The sequence below is a fragment of the Carettochelys insculpta genome, chromosome 18 (assembly GCF_033958435.1).
Source record: "Carettochelys insculpta isolate YL-2023 chromosome 18, ASM3395843v1, whole genome shotgun sequence".
Classification (NCBI taxonomy): domain Eukaryota; kingdom Metazoa; phylum Chordata; order Testudines; family Carettochelyidae; genus Carettochelys; species Carettochelys insculpta.
Window position 1 is genome coordinate 13244137 of NC_134154.1, and position 16950 is coordinate 13261086.

At 42.1% G+C, this 16950-nt stretch overlaps 2 protein-coding genes across 4 annotated transcripts in view; one reads left to right on the plus strand and one right to left on the minus strand.

Annotated features, from left to right (window-relative positions):
- Positions 1–16950, plus strand: part of DGCR8 (DGCR8 microprocessor complex subunit) — a 53814-nt gene that overhangs the window by 32273 nt on the left and 4591 nt on the right. For 2 of the 3 annotated variants that reach the window (XM_075012402.1, XM_075012403.1), the window contains 6 exons: positions 3037–3135; positions 6407–6489; positions 14111–14211; positions 15280–15386; positions 15623–15750; positions 16420–16533. In XM_075012402.1, coding sequence (XP_074868503.1) covers positions 3037–3135; positions 6407–6489; positions 14111–14211; positions 15280–15386; positions 15623–15750; positions 16420–16533 — 632 coding nt within the window. The remainder of the gene's footprint in view (positions 1–3036; positions 3136–6406; positions 6490–14110; positions 14212–15279; positions 15387–15622; positions 15751–16419; positions 16534–16950) is intronic. The other variant, XM_075012404.1, reaches the window with a different exon arrangement.
- Positions 8112–16950, minus strand: part of TRMT2A (tRNA methyltransferase 2A) — a 38722-nt gene continuing 29883 nt past the window's right edge. The window contains exons 12-13 of the mRNA XM_075012406.1: positions 13399–13532; positions 8112–11799 (exon numbers count right to left, since the gene is read on the minus strand). Of these exons, the coding sequence (XP_074868507.1) occupies positions 11576–11799; positions 13399–13532 (358 nt within the window). The 3' untranslated portion in view covers positions 8112–11575. The remainder of the gene's footprint in view (positions 11800–13398; positions 13533–16950) is intronic.

Genomic DNA, 16950 nt, shown 5'->3' on the forward strand with positions numbered 1-16950 from the left:
TTCTGTCTTTACCTGTGCAAGATGAGCACTTGGGTTTTTTTTTTTTTTTAACCCCCGCGCTGGTGCTGGCCCCCGCTCCACTGCACCACATGGCAGCTAAGCTGTTGTGGGGGTCGTGCATGAAAGGGATGTCAAGAAACTTCTTTTGTGGTTTACATTTGTGCAGGGCCCCCCTTCTGTCCTCCATTGGCGGCATGCAGATGGGGTCTTTCCCATGCCCAACCACATCACATGGCTAGCCCTGACCCAATAAAAAGACGTGTCTGCTGTTCATTGTGGACCATGCTGCCAAGCAGGACCCTGTCATGGTTTGCACGCAGTGAGGGCTCCAAAGGTGGGAAAGATTTTAAGGGACTTGCTGCCGCTGGGGGGACTGCTTCAACTGGCCCACTACTCCCACCAAAAATATTTTTGGGCCAGCGGGACCATTTCAACTGGTTCTATAGGCACAGACCCCACATCTTTCCTGCTGAAAAATATTTTTGGGAGCTTGCAGCCACTGTGGGGACCATTTCAGCTGGCTCTGTAGCCATGGTTCCCTCTCCCTCCCCCCCCCCCCCCCATGCACAAAACGATTTTCAGGGAACAATTTCAACTGGCCCACCATCCTCCAATCCACCCAACCTCTGGCCTGGTATGAGGGGTCTGGCATGCCGACAGTCAGCTGGTGCTTGTCTCCCCACCTGAGTGCCATCACTTGTTAAAATTTGGCGGGCCCCATCTCCTGTGTTGGACAACTCTAGGTAGTGTAGTGGGAAGCCAAAAATCTTTTTCCTAACCTTTTCTATTGTCTTTTTTGAAGCTTTGGCCCCCTTAACACAGGGAAGAATGGGTAGAGGGCCAGTTGAGAAGACACAGACACCTTGCTGCACTGTAAGCCCATTGCAGACACCTGCTGCTTTTTGTAAAATCTTTGATATTTCATTTATGAATTATAGAGGTTGAAGCCCCAGATCTTTTTCCTAACCCCCATAAAACAGGGAAGAGTGGGTGGAGGGCCAGTTGAGAAGACAGAGTACTGTGTGTGATTCCAGGGCACAGGAACAATGTAATGGACTGGGAAGCCAAAAACCCTGCCTCAAAAAATCTTTTTTCTAAATATTTACTATTCTACTCTTTCTTCAAGCTTTGCATTGTTCCTGTATTATTTTCAGGAATCATACGTCATCAAGGGAGCTTTTTGTAAAATCTACAGGCACCTGCAGCTTTTTGTAAAATCTTTGATAATTCAGTTACAGCTACAGTTATAAAAAGCAATTCAGTTGTAGAAGCAAGAGATTTCAGTTAATTTGACTATCTTTGTTTCTTTGTTTGGCGATCTTTATTTCTTTTCCTTCCTTTCTCTAGGGAAAAATGGCCATTTGCTTTCCACAGGCAGACAAAGAGGGCAGTACAATGTGGGAAGATATCACATACCCACAACCACTTGCAGGGCATTTTTTCCCATGTTGCACCAGCGAAAATACTCAGAACATTATAGGGGTGAGGGAACTGTGGGATAGGTTCCCACAATGCACTGCTGCAGCAGTCAGTGTTTGGCGATTGAGCGTGGCAGCAATAAATCGACGTTGTGGGAAGCCTATGGGGAGGTGAGGATACTCCAATTCAAATTTATAAAACACGGCATTACAAAGTTGATTTTAATAAATTCAGATTTCTCATAGTGTAGACATAGCCTAACAAAGTCAACCTAAAAATGACATAATTAGCAGATCACATTTTATTACACCAAAACCATCTGTCTTCTGCAGATATTTCCCAGAATTTCCTTGCTTCATCCAGACACACTCCAGCCAGCCGTACCCAAACCTGTACTTAGGTTCCTTGCCTCTGCTTTTAACCATTTAATCACCTGTGTTGTTGGAAAGAGAATTCCATGCCCTTCCAGTAGGGTGGGCCTTTAAATAAGTCTTTTAGTGCTTAGGTAATTGTTGAAATATGACACTTTCCTTCTTTCACACATTTTGTTAATCCTATTGGATTTGTATTTTGAAATCAGACTATAAAATTTAAGATCTGATATTCATCATCCAGGTAATGACTAAAAATGTGATTGTTACATTACTTTTACAAATTCTGCACTCTAGTTCTTCAAAAAGCCCTGTAATATTGTTTCACTTAAAGGGTTAGTTTTTGTGTTAGACTTCTATGAAAGTGACTCCAAAACATTATACAGAATTAAAAAGTGAATGACAGAAGTTTCAAAAACGGATCACAATGTACTATCAGCACATTATGTTCTTGTTCAGAATTAAAATAATTTCATGATTTGAGATGTCCCGTCTGAGGAAAGATGCATATGTTGATATGTAAATGGATGAGCAAGTTAATTGCTCTTCTCTAGAGCAGGGATCTGTAGCCTGTGGCTCTGGAGCTGCATGCTTCTCTTTAAGGACTTCTTTATGGCTCCTGATGCTATAATTGCAAAGTGTGTTTTAAAAAAAAAATCCTGATTTGTTTTTGGTACGTGGTAAATGTCTAGAAGTCCAAAAATGAGCAACTTATATTTAAATAGCACATGATATGTGATCTTGAAATGTTGAACAACTCCCCCTAGCATCCTCCAGAGAAAGAGAAGGTTTGAGAATGAAAGTCGGGAAGACAACAGTACAAACACACACATAAAGTGTGAGAAAATAGAAAATGTAAAAAGTTTGTGAACGTCTTGAAGTGAACATGTATTGCATTACAAATCATTATGTGTGCACTGTTCTTAAAATAAGGGTTACAAAAAGTTTGATGTTACTTAGTAAGAAGGATCACGTATTCACATGCATTGTGGCTCTTGAATTACTGAGCTTTTTTACCAAATAGGAAAAAAAATGACTCTTCTTGGTGTTTTGGTTTCCAACCCCTGTCCTAGAGGAAGAATAGTTATTTTCCAGATCTCTTGAGGCTCAAAAGAAGGAGGAAACAAATCTGAGTACGATGCATTCTCATATTCTTGGTGATTTTATTTTTAGTGTTTTTTGTGTTTTAAATATAAACACATAAAAGATTTGAATTTTGAAAAGCTTTTCTCTTCCCAATTTTAAGAGAACCCAAGTGAGCCTTTTGGAGCCTCGGTGATTATTGATGGAGTGACTTATGGAGCAGGAACTGCAAGCAGCAAAAAACTTGCCAAGAATAAAGCTGGTAACATACATATTTGAGTACCAGCCACTGAATTGCTATGTTTCTCTGATTTTTACCTCTGGTTTGGAGATGCTTGATCAAGAGCAATGTGTAGGATTAAATTAAGCCTTTTCATTATTTATTTAAGATATGTATTTGTGTATGTTTTTGGAGAAAATGGTTAATTGATTTGGGGAAAACTGTTAAATTTTTAGTGAATCGTATCTCAAGCAACTTGCTCTGGAATATAAAAACCCTGGAGAAACGTCAGACATAAATACTAATATTGGATCTTGAATTAGATCTGAGGTAATTCTCTATTTCTAGGAAAGCCATAAAATGTCATGAGATATAAGATCACATGGTGTGATCATGTAAATGTGTGAAAGGTAATATATAATTACCCAGTTATTGGCCTTTATGAAATTCTCTGGTAATTTTGGTCTTCCATGTAGCTAACACTACCAACCAATGTACTTTAGTTACCAAAGGCTACTTTAGAACCTAGATCTGAATGTTTCAGAGGCCCACTGGTTTCAAACTCTGGCCTCAGGGCTCAGTACAAAGACATGGTATAATATTTCTACAAATGCATAAGTGATTTAGGAAAATAAGGCCATGGCTCTGCTTTAAAGCCTTGCCAACTTTAGAGCTATGCCAACAAAGTGCAGATGCAAGTATACCAGCAGAATATGCTTTTGCTGATATGGCTTAGACTAGTTTGGTAAATGAAATAAGCTACGCTTGCAAAAGCACTTTTTTCCTTGCAACTGCATCTGTACTTGTTTTTTCTGGCATAGAAGTCATGAAAGCATCACGCTTCTAACAAACGTTTCTGTGCTTGCAAAACTTAAGTGTAGGCCTGGCCTTAGGTCTAGGTCAGTGGAACTTGGGTTTCCATGTGACTTTTGAAAATGGAACTTAAACATTTTTTGAAAATTGACTTAATCTCTCTTGTGACTCAGGCTTTTGCCTAAAGCAGTTGCTTATGGATGAACGTACAGTTTGAGTTATTAGTCTTTCAGTATTAACTCAGTAATCTTATATACATTTTCTGAAATAACATTCAAGATTGAGAGAGACTGTACTTCCTAAATTGTATACTACACTAAGGCTTGGAAGAATTAGATTTTTATTGATAAATGTCAATTTCTCTGTATATGCAGAAACAAAGAGAACTTCCACTGATGATGATCAAAATTTACATTCTGGCTACGTCTACACTAGCGAGACTTTTGAAAAAGCCGGGGCTCTTGAAAAATCCCATAGAGCGTCTACACACAAAGGCTATGTCGACACTAGCCCAAAACTTCAAAATAGCCATGCAAATGGCCATTTCGATGTTTGCTAATGAAGCGCTGAAATACATATTCAGCGCCTCGTTAGAATGCCGGAAGCCACGGCACTTCGAAATTGATGTGGCTCTCCGCCACGCGGCTTGTCCAGACGGGGTGCTTTTCAAAAGGACCCCGACAACTTCGAAATCCCCTTATTCCTAACGGCAAATAGGACTAAGGGGATTTTGAAGTTGCCGGGGTCCTTTCGAAAAGGAGCCCTGTCTGGATGAGCCGTGTGGTGGTGAGCCACGTCAATTTCGAAGTGCCGTGGCTGCCGGCATTCTAACGAGGCGCTGAATATGTATTTTAGCACTTCATTAGTAAACTTCAAAATGGCGGTTTTGAAGTTTTGGGCTAGTGTAGACACGGCCAAAATGCGTTCTTCTGATATTAAATTGGAAGAACACAGCACTTCTCCCAGATGATGGAAGAGTGCCTTTTTTCAAAAGAGCAGTTATGGCGTTGGATTTTTTGATCCCTGGCTCAATCTTTCGAAGAGCAGATTTGTTTGTGTTTTTTGTTTTGTTTTTAACCTATTTTTTTTGTCGGAGTGCTCATCTAGTTCTTCTTTTGGGAAGAGATCTTCTGGAAGAACTTCTTTTGAAGGATCATTGTAATGTAGACAGAGCCTTTGAGTAAGAAAAATGCTGCTTGAGAACTTAGAGTTTGATTAAAGGATATTTTGTTGTGATGTCAACTTGTTTTAACCACTAAAAACCTTTAATTCTTTGAATCAATATGTTGTTAAATGTCTGAGTAGTGTTGTGACCCCCCTCCCCTACACCCTATAGTTGGAGGACTGTGGAAATTTAAATTGATTAAAAACGGAGAAAATATTGATTTTTATTTAAAAAAATATCCAATTCTGCCAAGCCTTATTATAAAGTATAAAGCAATTTATTTATTTTTTGAACTCCAGCTCTGATGATCTTTCATTCGAGAACATTGGTCTCCAAACATTTGGAGATGTGTCCTGGGGAAGCTAAACTTTAACTGGTTAATTGGTAATCCTCACACCAAAATGGATGAGGCATACCAATTACTGTTAACTGATATGGGTGGGAGCAGTCCTTTCCCACCATGGGCAGGAGGTTGCTTGAGCCCCTCAGGGCTGCTGCTGGCAGGGGCACTACAGCTGGGCCAGACTAGCCCTGTCCATGTCAGCCCTGGGGTGGGGGGAGCTGTCTGGCCTGCGGTGCATTGGGACTAGAGCTGTTTTGGCCAAGCTGGAGTGTTCCACCGATCGTGTGCCTAGGGCTGTTGCACATAGGGACTGTTCCAGCCAGCAGTGCTCCCAGGCCAGGCCTCTATAGATGGGGGCTGCTCCAGCGGTGCAGGAGAGCCCTGCACACACAATGGTGCCACAGGCAGGGATGCTCCAACTGAGCTGGAGCAGCCCCAGTTCCCAGCATGCTGCAAGTGGTGGAACACTGGAGCAGCCCATCTGCAGCCTTCCCAACTGCCCCTTCCCACCTGTTCAGTCAGTTAACTGGTTAAACCTAATGTTTAACTATTAACCAATTAAACAGGATATTACAACTATAGTGTGCCCTCCCTTTACCCCTGTCCATACCCCTCCCCAGGTTTCTGTTAGGGGGAGGGGCTGTGGACAGGGGTAAAGGGACCAAAGGCACAGCTGTGCCTGTGACTGATGCTGTGGTGGGGATGGAGCTGCAGCCAGGCTGGCTGGGTATGCATCAGGGGCAAGACACGAGCAGAGCCAAGGGAGAAGGAACTTGAGTGGCTTTCGCTCCCCACTCCTGTGGGAATTGGCTTGGGCCTCACTGCACCTCCCTGCTCCTGATCTCAGTGATCTTCCCAGACTCCCTACCTAGGCATTTCCCGACTTTGAGGACCTCTGTTTTAGAAAGTGGTGTTTCCTTGTCATAAATGTGTCTTCATAGTATCTTTTGTATACAGTTGCTGTAACCAAGACATTAAATCATTTCCCACAGCCCGAGCTACACTGGAAATCCTCATTCCTGACTTTGTTAAACAAACCTCTGAGGAAAAGCCCAAAGACAGTGAAGAACTTGAGGTATAAATTAACTTGACCTACTGATATGTGTACAGTATCTTAATTTAAAAATAATTAGATGCCAGAAGGCAGAGTGAGATGTTTTGCTCATGTCCATTCCAAAACCCTCCTGCCCTTCCCCACTGTCAGAATAGCCAGCAAGAAGGAATGGGTATGTGTGCGTGCCTATCTATATTGGACACTATATCGGCACCACTCCAGAAGGCACCGCCCTGGCCCAACAGCTACCAGTAGGGGGAAAATTTTCCAGCAACTGGGCTTGTGCTAGTGCACACACATACGTTGAAATGGACATGAACAATGCATTTCAAGGAACGCCAGTTACGGAAGTAACTGTCTTTTGGGTGGGAAGGTCTTAGAAGGGATGAGGTCTGTTTTCCCTCTTGATGATTTATAAAATGATATTAATGTATGTGACTTTTCACATGCCTATAGTTACTTTATTTGCCTAGCCTCTTTAGTGTCTTAATTTTCCTGATGAGCCCTGTCTATAGGGTTCAATCTTAGGTCATAAGTGCAAGCAATAACATAAATCAGGGGTGCAACCCCCAACATAGGTGTTCAGTCCGATTCTGCCTCCCCCATTTAGCTGGGAATTTACTCATAGCATATCCGCTGTGGACTAACAGACTAGCTAATGCTACCAACCACAACCTAAATGGTAAAGCTCTTCATCTTAATTTATTAATGAAGCTGTAAAAGTAGGACTATTAGTGACTTGAAAAAGTGTCACTGCCACTCGGCTGGTACATAGAGGTAAAAATGCCAAGTTTTGGCACTCTGTGTCAGAAAGGTTACTGACTCTGGCATAAATAAAAATGTACATAAGATCTTTTAATGGAATCTTAGATGTAGATCACTATTTAGACCTTGGACATTTTAATTGGTATGTACATTGGAAGTAACTTTTTTTGGGTTAACTATCCAGAAGTTTTCAAACTTTGTGTAGTCCATGGCTTAATTGTCAGACTCCTTTTTAGTTATGATTGCATAACATCCTTGTGGCAACTACAGCAATTGATATTTAAATATCTTTTCATGTGATCAGAGGCTAATCACAGTCTAATTTTGCTCTTCAATACTATGAGCATGAGATATGGAAATGAGAATATCAGAGATGGGGGAAAAAGCCTTTGTAGTGTGTTTAACCAGTTAAGATCTTTATTCAAGCCTAAGTTGATAGTGTTGAACTTGTAAAATGAACTTCAGTTCAGATATCTCCCTCTGAAATCTGGTGCTAAAATTCTTTGTTAGAAGAGTGGCTACTTTTAAATCTTATTATTAAATATTTCTCTGCAGTTTTATTTGTGTTACCATTCCCAATGTCTGATTTGTGTCTCTTTGTCCTTTGGCACAGAGACTGTCGGGTTTGGCAAATATATATATATATATATATATATAGCAGAAGAGTATTGCTGGCGCTGGCACTTGATGGCATACATCACATTAGTGGATGTGCAAATGCATGAGCCCCTGATGTTGTGGCTTATGTGTTTAGGTTCTGTGATGGTGTCACTTGTAGATATGTGGACAGAGTTGGCAGCGGAGTTTGTTGCAGAGAGTGGTTCGTAGGTAACTGTATCTGGGGTGTGGTGTGCAGCTGCTGGTAAGTATTTGCTTTAGATTGGGGGCCTGTCTGTAGGTAAGAACTGGCCTATCTCCCAAGTTCTGTGATGAGTGAGGGATTGTTTTCCAGGATAGGTTGTAGATTGTCAGTGGTGCTGTTGTTTACTTTGTTGGGCCTGTCTTGAAGTAGGTGACTTGAGTACTTGTGTGGCTGCGTTAATCTGTTTCCTTACTTCCCCAGATGGCTATTAAAGTTTTAAGGATGATCGATAAAGATATTGTAGGTGTTTCTCTGTTTCTGGGATTGGAGCAGATCCTATTGTATCTTAGGGCTTGACTGTCGACAACAGATCATGATTTGTGTCCTGGCTGGAAGCTAGAGGCATATAGGTAAGAACAGTGGTCATTAGGTTTCTGGTATAGGGTGCGGTTTGTGACCCATCATTGATTTGTACTGTAGTGTCCGGGAAGTGGATCTCATGTGTGAATTGGTCCAGCATCAGGTTGATAGTGAGGTGGAAATTTGTTGGAAGTCCCTGTGGAATTCTTCAGGGGTCTCCTCGTGGATCCATATGATGAAATTGTCATCAATGTAGCATAAATACAGGAGTGCTAAGGGATAGAAGCTAAGGAAATGTTGGCATATTGTGGGTCTATGTGGGTACCCATAGCAGTGGAGCTGATTTGAAGGTATAAGGTATTCTCAAATCACAAATAGTTGTGGGTGAGGACAAAGTCACATGATTTAACCACCAGGTGTGTTGTGGCATCTCAGGGATAGTGTTCCTGACAGCGTGTAGTCCATCCTTTTGTCGCATATTGGTGTAAAGAGCTCCTACATCCATGGTGGCTAGGATGGTGTTTTCAGGAAGTTTACTGATGCTCTGTACTTTTCTCAAAGTCAGTAGTGTCTCAGAGATAGCTAGGAGTGCTGGTAGCAAAGGGTCTGAGGAGAGAGTCTACATAGCAGGATAATCCAGGCTCCCCAGCTACTGCCAGCTTCCTGGACCTGACCAGGGCTTTCGCCACAGATCTCTCAGCTGGCCCCAGTCCCAGCTGCTGGGACTCTCTGGTTCAGCAACATCCGTTGTCTGGCAGGATCATGCATATTACTGGACCACAGAGTCCTGGGTTTCAGAGGTTCAACCTGTGGTAAGTATGGGAATGGAGAAGCTTTTTTATTTTACTTTGGAAGACAGCCCAAAGATTTTTTTTAATATATCAAAGCATTAAATCACAGTTGTTTCATTGTATTAATGTTTTCACTTTGGGTATGTCTACACTTGGGAAGAAAGTTGAATTTGTTAAAGCTGGATTTTTAACACTAGATTTTTATAAAGTCAAGGGTGAGTGTCCTGACCAGTTCAGAAATTCAGTTTAGTGTTTTCCCCACATGGTTGCCTGAATCTGACTGACTGGTAGCAGTGCACTGTAGGCACCTATCCACAGTTCCTACAGCCCCATTACATTCTGGGATTTTGTGCTGGTGTCTTCTGGGGGAAAAAAAAAACTCACTGCAAGTGCTTCTGGGTTTCTAATATCATTGTCCCAGAATGCATTTTCCTCACCTCCTCTTTCTGGCTGGAGAAAAACAGCATTTTTGCATGGTTTTTTTTCTTCATTGCCAGCTGCCATTACAGACACTAACATGCGTCCTGATATACTTCAAAGTTTGATTCAGTGTTTTGTACTCCCTTCCCACACCGCGATGCATTATCTCCTGAACATAACGAAGAATGAGCTTATTGTTTCCATGGGCATTGACGGACATGAATCTCTGCCGAGAAGAACCAGCGAGTTTCTGGCAGTAGTGGAGTCACTGTACAGCGAGAAGTGGAGGTTCTGGAGCCACAAAACCAACACAGACTGGTGGGATCGCATCGATTTGTAGTTGTGGGATAACCAACAGTAGCTGTGAAACTTCCACATGCGTAAGGCCACTTTGTCAACTGCTGTCTCTGGCCGTGAAGCGCAGCAACACCAGAATGAGTCCTGCTTTGACAGTTGAGAAGCGTGTGGCAATTGCTCTTTGGAAGTTTGCAACGCCAGACAGCTACTGATCAGTGGGCAATCAATTTGGAGAGGGCAAATCTATGGTGGGGGCTGTTGTCATACAGGTAGCCAAGGTGATCGACATGCTTCTGCGGAAGACAGTGACTCTGGAAATGTACAGGACATGGTGGGCAGATTTGCTCTCATGGAGTTCTCTAACTGTGATGGAGCCCTAGATGGAACGCACATCCCCATCCTGGCATCGGACCACAAGGCCTGAGAGTACATTAACCACAAGGGGTACTTTATGGTGTTGCAGGCGTTAATGGATCTCAAACGTCATTTCACCGACATCAACATGGGGTGATCAGGAAGGGTGCATGACATGCAAATCTTTAGGAATTCTGGTCTCTTTTAAAAGGCTCCAGAGTGGAATTTTCTTCACAGACCAGAAAATTGGCATTGAGGGCATGGGAATGCACATAGTGACTTTTTGTGACCCTGCTTACCCCTTGTTCATTTGGCTCATGGAGCCCTACACATGTGCCCTGGACTCCAGTAAGTAGCTCTTTAACTAAAGGCTGAGGAGGTGTAGAATGGTGGTAGAATGTGTCTTTCTGGCCTTTTTGAAAGCCAGGTTCCTTCTGACCCACTTTGCCCTCAATGAAGAAAACACTACCCTTGTCATTAGGGCCTGCTGTATTGCTCATAACATTTGTGAGGCAAGGGGGGAAAGTTTCATGCCTGCGTGGGAGGGCTGAGGCAGAGATCCTGCCAAGAAAATAGCAGCAGTTGACCCTGAGGGAAAACAGGAAAGCCCAGAAAGAGGCAGTGAATATCCGGGATGCCTTGAAAACCATGTTTGCGAATGAGCATGAAGGGCATTAACTGGCAACCCTCTCGCCTGCCAGCACCACAATCATGCTGTTTCCTTGCCCTTGATGACCTCCCACCCCATAAACTGAGACAACCATCAACACCCACCCAACCCCAAAGCATGTTAACCAATTAAAAAAAATTTTTTTTCACAATAAGGAATGGTTTTATTTAGGGGGCACTAATAGAAGAGTTGGGTATATGTGGGTGGAAAAAAGGATAAGGTCATAGTTGAATGCCTCTGGTGGATGTTGACTTTTTGGGGCTGTGAAGCAGGGCTCTGTGGCCTCCCCACCCCCGCCTCATTCGGGGTCCCCAGTGAGAAGAGAGTGCTAAATGTGTTGCAGGGATGAGGTGTGATGGGGGATGCAGAGCCAGGAGCAAGGGACTGGGCTGACTGGGTTGAGGGAGGTCTTAATTGATGGTGCCTGGAGTGACTGGGGGATGCAGTGCCCTGTCCAGGGGAGGAGAGTGACTGCTATAAGGGTGTCATCTGTCGGTGGTGCCTGGCGTGGCCAGGGGATGCTGTGCCTCTAAAAGAGGAAGGTGATGTGTATGGATATGTGGGGGAGGAGGGGGCAGGGCGCATGGTTTGCTGACTCTTTATCACTCACAGCCTTGAGTATTGCAGAATTTGCTGATAGAATTACAATCAGCTAATTAATTCCATCTGCTTGCCTGTAAAGGACATGATTGATTCATGCATTCGTTTTTGGAAGTCCCTGTTCTTTCTACAGTCACAAAGTTTGCTTTTCTCCTTTGTAACTACTTGTATGTAATTCTCCAACAGTTCATTCTGGCTCTTCTTCCTCCACATCTTAGGAAGCCCCATATCTGCTGAACTGGGTCCTCTTTGCCTTTGTCCAGGGTCATTTGCTGATAAAACAAATTTAGAAATATTCATGTCATTAGCAACAGCAACATTTTTATCTTTACTCGGAACAATTACTATAGTGACAGAAATAATGGCTGCCTGTCCCTGTGGAAGAACATATGGCAACTGCACGGTCACTCTGGTTACTCTTAAGACTGAAGATTAGAAGCAGATGATTTCATTTCTTCTACCACAGAGGTTTACCCTCAACACTTTGGTAAGCGGGGTGAAAAAAACTTAAAGCAAAGCCAGGGCACGGCGTGTAGGGGGTGGCACGCCATGTGTCCCTGGGGTGCCAGCCAATGGGGGAGTGGTTGGCTGCATCACAGAATTCTTAAAACAAGCCATCCTGGGAGGCAGTAGGGGTTGCGCTGAGCATATGTTGTCTCAGTCAGTGCCTGGATGTTAAATTCCAAAGTGGCTGCTCCACGAGATTAAAAGTCATTGGGGGTGCACACGTGGATTGTGAGAGTCCAATCGCCTGCTGCCCCTGAAAGGGGGGGAGGGAGGGGCTGCTGCCTGTGCAGTTGCACACCCACCCTGGATTTTATAATGGCTGCACCAGGAGATGCATGACTTTTGCTCTGCATTGGGAGGTGCCAGGCAAAAAATCATTTGTAACTCATGAAACTTCCCATGTGTTCTAGGTGGCCAAATGAAACATCAGCCTGATTACACTAACAGAAAGGGATAAGGAAAGATTGCTCGTTCTGTCCGGCTACGATGTTGGAAAATTTGCAAGAATGTTCTGTGGGGTCATGCTTCCAGATCACTTACTGGTGGCTTGGTGCAGTAAGGTGCCTTACCGTGGAAGCAGGAAGAAGTCAGGTCTCCCCAAAAACCTTGTTACGAGAATCCAGAAGTGCTTGTCTCAGACCTTCAGCTTTTTGTCTAAACAGGATCTGCACTCCATGCCCAGGCATATTAACAAGCTATTCTAAGGAAAAGGGGCATAGACCCTCCACCACACTATTGCAACATACTATTGTCAGCAGAAAAAAAGCCTACTTACCAGAAGTACCCTCTCCAGCTTCCTGGCTGGCCTCTGAAGCTGCCTCCTGAGTTAAGGGGATGGGATCTACTGGCTCTAGCTTGATAAACAATTCCTGGCTTTCAGGGTCTAATTCTACATCAGAATAGACTCTGCTGTCATCCACCCCTTCCTCATCAGCACACGCTTCAGCATACTCCCCATGACCACAGGTGTCGATACACCTTTTTGGGGGAAGAGGTTGTGTCTGTCCCCAGAATGGTGTGAATCTCATCATAGTATCAGCATTTCTGGGGAGATGCCCCAGACTGACCGTTGTCTATCTTGCATTTCTGGTAGCTCTGCCTTAGCTCCTTGATCTTTGCGCAGCACGGCTGAGTGTCCCTGCTGTATCTTTCTCCCATCATGCCTCACAAAAACTTGGGATAAATATCAGCATTCCTTTTGCTGAATTGGAGCTGAATGAAAATAGCTTTTTTGTCCCACACTGAAAAGAAGTCCAAGATCTCCCGAGGGTTCCATGTTTGGGGCCCTTTTGTGATCCTGGGAACTCATGGCTACAAGGTAATGCTAGGTGTGCTACAGAGATGTGATCCACACATCTGCTCACCTGCTGGCCAGAGAGGAAAGGAAGTCTCATCAAAATTCTTGGGCTGATGTCCACAGATTCCTGTCACCTGCTTTTGGCTCACCTGGAGAGCAGTCGGGGTGGAGCGATGACCAGAAAGGGCACCTCCAGAGGCACTGTAGGACAGTTGAAAGGCTAATAAAATTGATTCTAATAACACTGCCGTCTCAGCTTGTTTAATTCAAGTTTGCAAATTTGACTTCTTGAGTTACTTTGAGGGGAAGTCAGCATTACAAAAGTCAACCTGAGAGTCCCTTAAAGTCAACCCATTGAGTGCTGGGGTGTAGATGCATAGTTTAATTTTGTAAACATAGACCCTTAAATTTGACTTAATATCCTAGTGTAGACCAGGCCTATGCATGAAATTCCGATAAGTAGAAATGAGAATTGCATCTATTCTATGAAAATGTGTGAACTTAAAAAAAATAAGGTCAGAAGCACTTTCTAGAAAAACATATAAGACCAAATAAATTTTTCTCTTTTTATATTGGAGTGGGAAGGAAAAGAGCTCTAGTTTTGTTTACTGATATAGGGCCAACACAGTTATTCTAGAGATGTAGTGTGTAGATGCTGTGTGACCAAAACATAAGAAAAATTGTAAAATGTAAATATACAAGAAATAGATAAATAGAACACTTCCAGCATTGTGCTTGCTTTATTGTGAGCTAAAGAACATCTCTCAATTCTTTTGTAGTATTTTAACCATATCAGTATTGAAGACTCACGGGTATATGAACTGACCAGTAAAGCTGGACTTTTGTCTCCATATCAGATTCTCCATGAGTGCCTTAAAAGGTAGGATCACATTATTATCACTCTAAAAATGTTACTGGCGGTCACATTCTTTTTGTTAGATGCACTAAACTCAGGAAGGATACAAGAATACCTCTAATCTTTTCTTCTCCATCCACTCCTATTGTGGCACTAGCAGTCAATATACCTTGTGAATATCACTGTGGCCGCCCACTTACTCCACCTGCTGTGACACTGAGACATGAACAGCTATTTGGCTATGGCTTGCATGAGTGCGTGTTAGTGTGTGTGTATACATGTGCATGAATGTACACACTGTAGCATGGTGCCTTGTTCCATGTCTGATATTGCTGCTCCCACTATTGTAAGGGTAGGACCTGGTCCTTCGCATTTTTTTCCTCATTTGAGAGGCAATAATATTGATTTTTTTTTTTTTTTTTTGCAAAGTAGTACGGTCAAGTTATTGGACTAGAACTGTAGTTCTCACACTGCAGAGTGCTCTGTTGGCAATGGGGTTGTTCCTCCTCCTTCCCTGCCACATCAGTAAGGATTGGTGGGTTTTTGTTTTGGGGTGGATTTTTTTTTTTTTTTTTGCTTATCACCTTTGTGTGGCCCCCAACTGATATTTTTCTTTTGTCACTTAGTGACCCCCAATCCAAAAATTGTTCCCCGCTCACCCCTGCCATAAAGACAACATTGAAACCTTTTGTTTGAACATAAATTGATATTTTACCTTATTTAAAATGAAGTCTGGTAAACTGATATGATGCACTAAGATCTAAATACATGTCCCCTTGTTACAGCTAGGTATTTACATTTTTATGCTCTAGTAGCCTATTGTGAATACTTTCAAATAATTTAGTATTTAATGTATTTAGAGATAAGTAAATGCATTTTATCACCGGGGTGGGTGGTTGGTGGTCTGTGGAAAGGTTTGCATTGAACAGGGTGGGCTGTGGGCCAAAAAAGTTTGAGAACCACTGACCTAGAAAATCAGAATTCCTGTTAGTTGCAGATTCAATTAAATTGACCTCATGTTGTTCAGTTCATGTGGTGTTTCTGTGCAACTTATGGGGTTGAGCTTACAATACTGAGTTTTTTATGCTTAAGAAACCATGGAATGGGTGACACATCTATCAAGTTTGAAGTGATTCCTGGTAAAAATCAGAAGAGTGAATATGTCATGACTTGTGGCAAACACACAGTGCGAGGCTGGTGTAAGTACTGTTTGGGTTTTTCATCTTATGATCGCTTACAGGTCATTCTTACTTTCTATCCTTTCCTCCTTAACACTTACCTAGGACATGTATTTTCTTGGTGCATGCTTGTTCTATCCTTTTAGTGTGTAAATTATGAAGTGTTAAGAGTATATTGGTTCATTTATCCCTTAATGTAGTTTTTTATGTACAGATAATGTTCTAATGTGGTGTTTGTGTGTTTATCATTTGTACAGGTAAAAATAAGAGAGTTGGGAAGCAGCTAGCTTCTCAAAAGATACTACAGCTACTGCACCCACATGTGAAAAATTGGGGGTCTTTATTGCGTATGTATGGTAGAGAGAATAGCAAGATGGTCAAACAGGTAAACATTTTGTCATTGCTTTGTAATCCACGCTTGAAAAAGTTGTTTTTTTATTAATAGTAACAGAGAGGAAGCTGTGCTAGTCTATACACTATCAAAACAAAAAGCAGTCAAGTAGCACTTTAAAGACTAGCAAAATAGTTTATTAGGTGAGCTTTCGTGGGCCAGACCCACTATGGTCTGAAGAAGTGGGTCTGTCCCACGAAAGCTCACCTAATAAACTATTTTGCTAGTCTTTAAAGTGCTACTTAACTGCTTTTTGTTTTGTTGTGATGCTGAGCAGTTAAAAACAAACTTATTTTCTTCCTTTCTCTGTTTAGCTTTGTAACCATAATACTCTCATTCACTGTATGTTACTTATCTATATTGATAAGTAACCCTAAAGGATGTTCTGTTTCTTAATTAGTCGATCTTGCTGTTGTCAAGGTATAAGATCAACACTCTATTAAATATGCATTTTCTCAAGCTTATTTGTCTGCTGTAGGCTGAAATGGCAAAATCAAATTATAGCAACTAATGCACAGTTGACTTGTTTCATGCCCCTTTTCATTTAAAGGGGGGGAAAAAGAAAACTTTCCTTGCTTAAGCTCTGTGAGTTGTGACTATTTTAAAAATCTACAAGAGATAACTTTTTTGTTTCTTGGTCCTACTTACAATGCTATTACGCAGGAAACCTCTGATAAAAGTGTGATAGAACTTCAGCAGTATGCCAAAAAGAACAAACCAAATCTACACATCCTGAACAAGTTACAGGAAGAAATGAAAAAATTGGCCCAAGAAAGGGTGAGTGCATACTGCAGACATCTTAAAAATACATGTTTAAAAATTTCTTGTAGGGCCAGAATACAAGAGCTATTTTTATGGTTCTGAATCTTTTTCCTACAGTACATTAATGAAGGTCAGACACTATGAAATAGAATTTTACTGCTGAGGGAATTCTATGCCACTGCACACATGAAAAATTCATACCCCCAGCAGATTTGCTTTCCTGCAGAAAAATTACTGCTGACAGAGATGCAAAGGACATATGGTCCTCTCTGCTATGCTGGAGCCTCCACATTTATTTATTGATAAAATATGTAGAATTTTCAAATACTATGTGTAGAATTTGTAATTTTTGGCACAAAGGTCCCTCAGGAACACTGTTCCTTTAATGAAAACAAAATCTGGTAGCAACAGAAGATGCTCATTAAATAATTT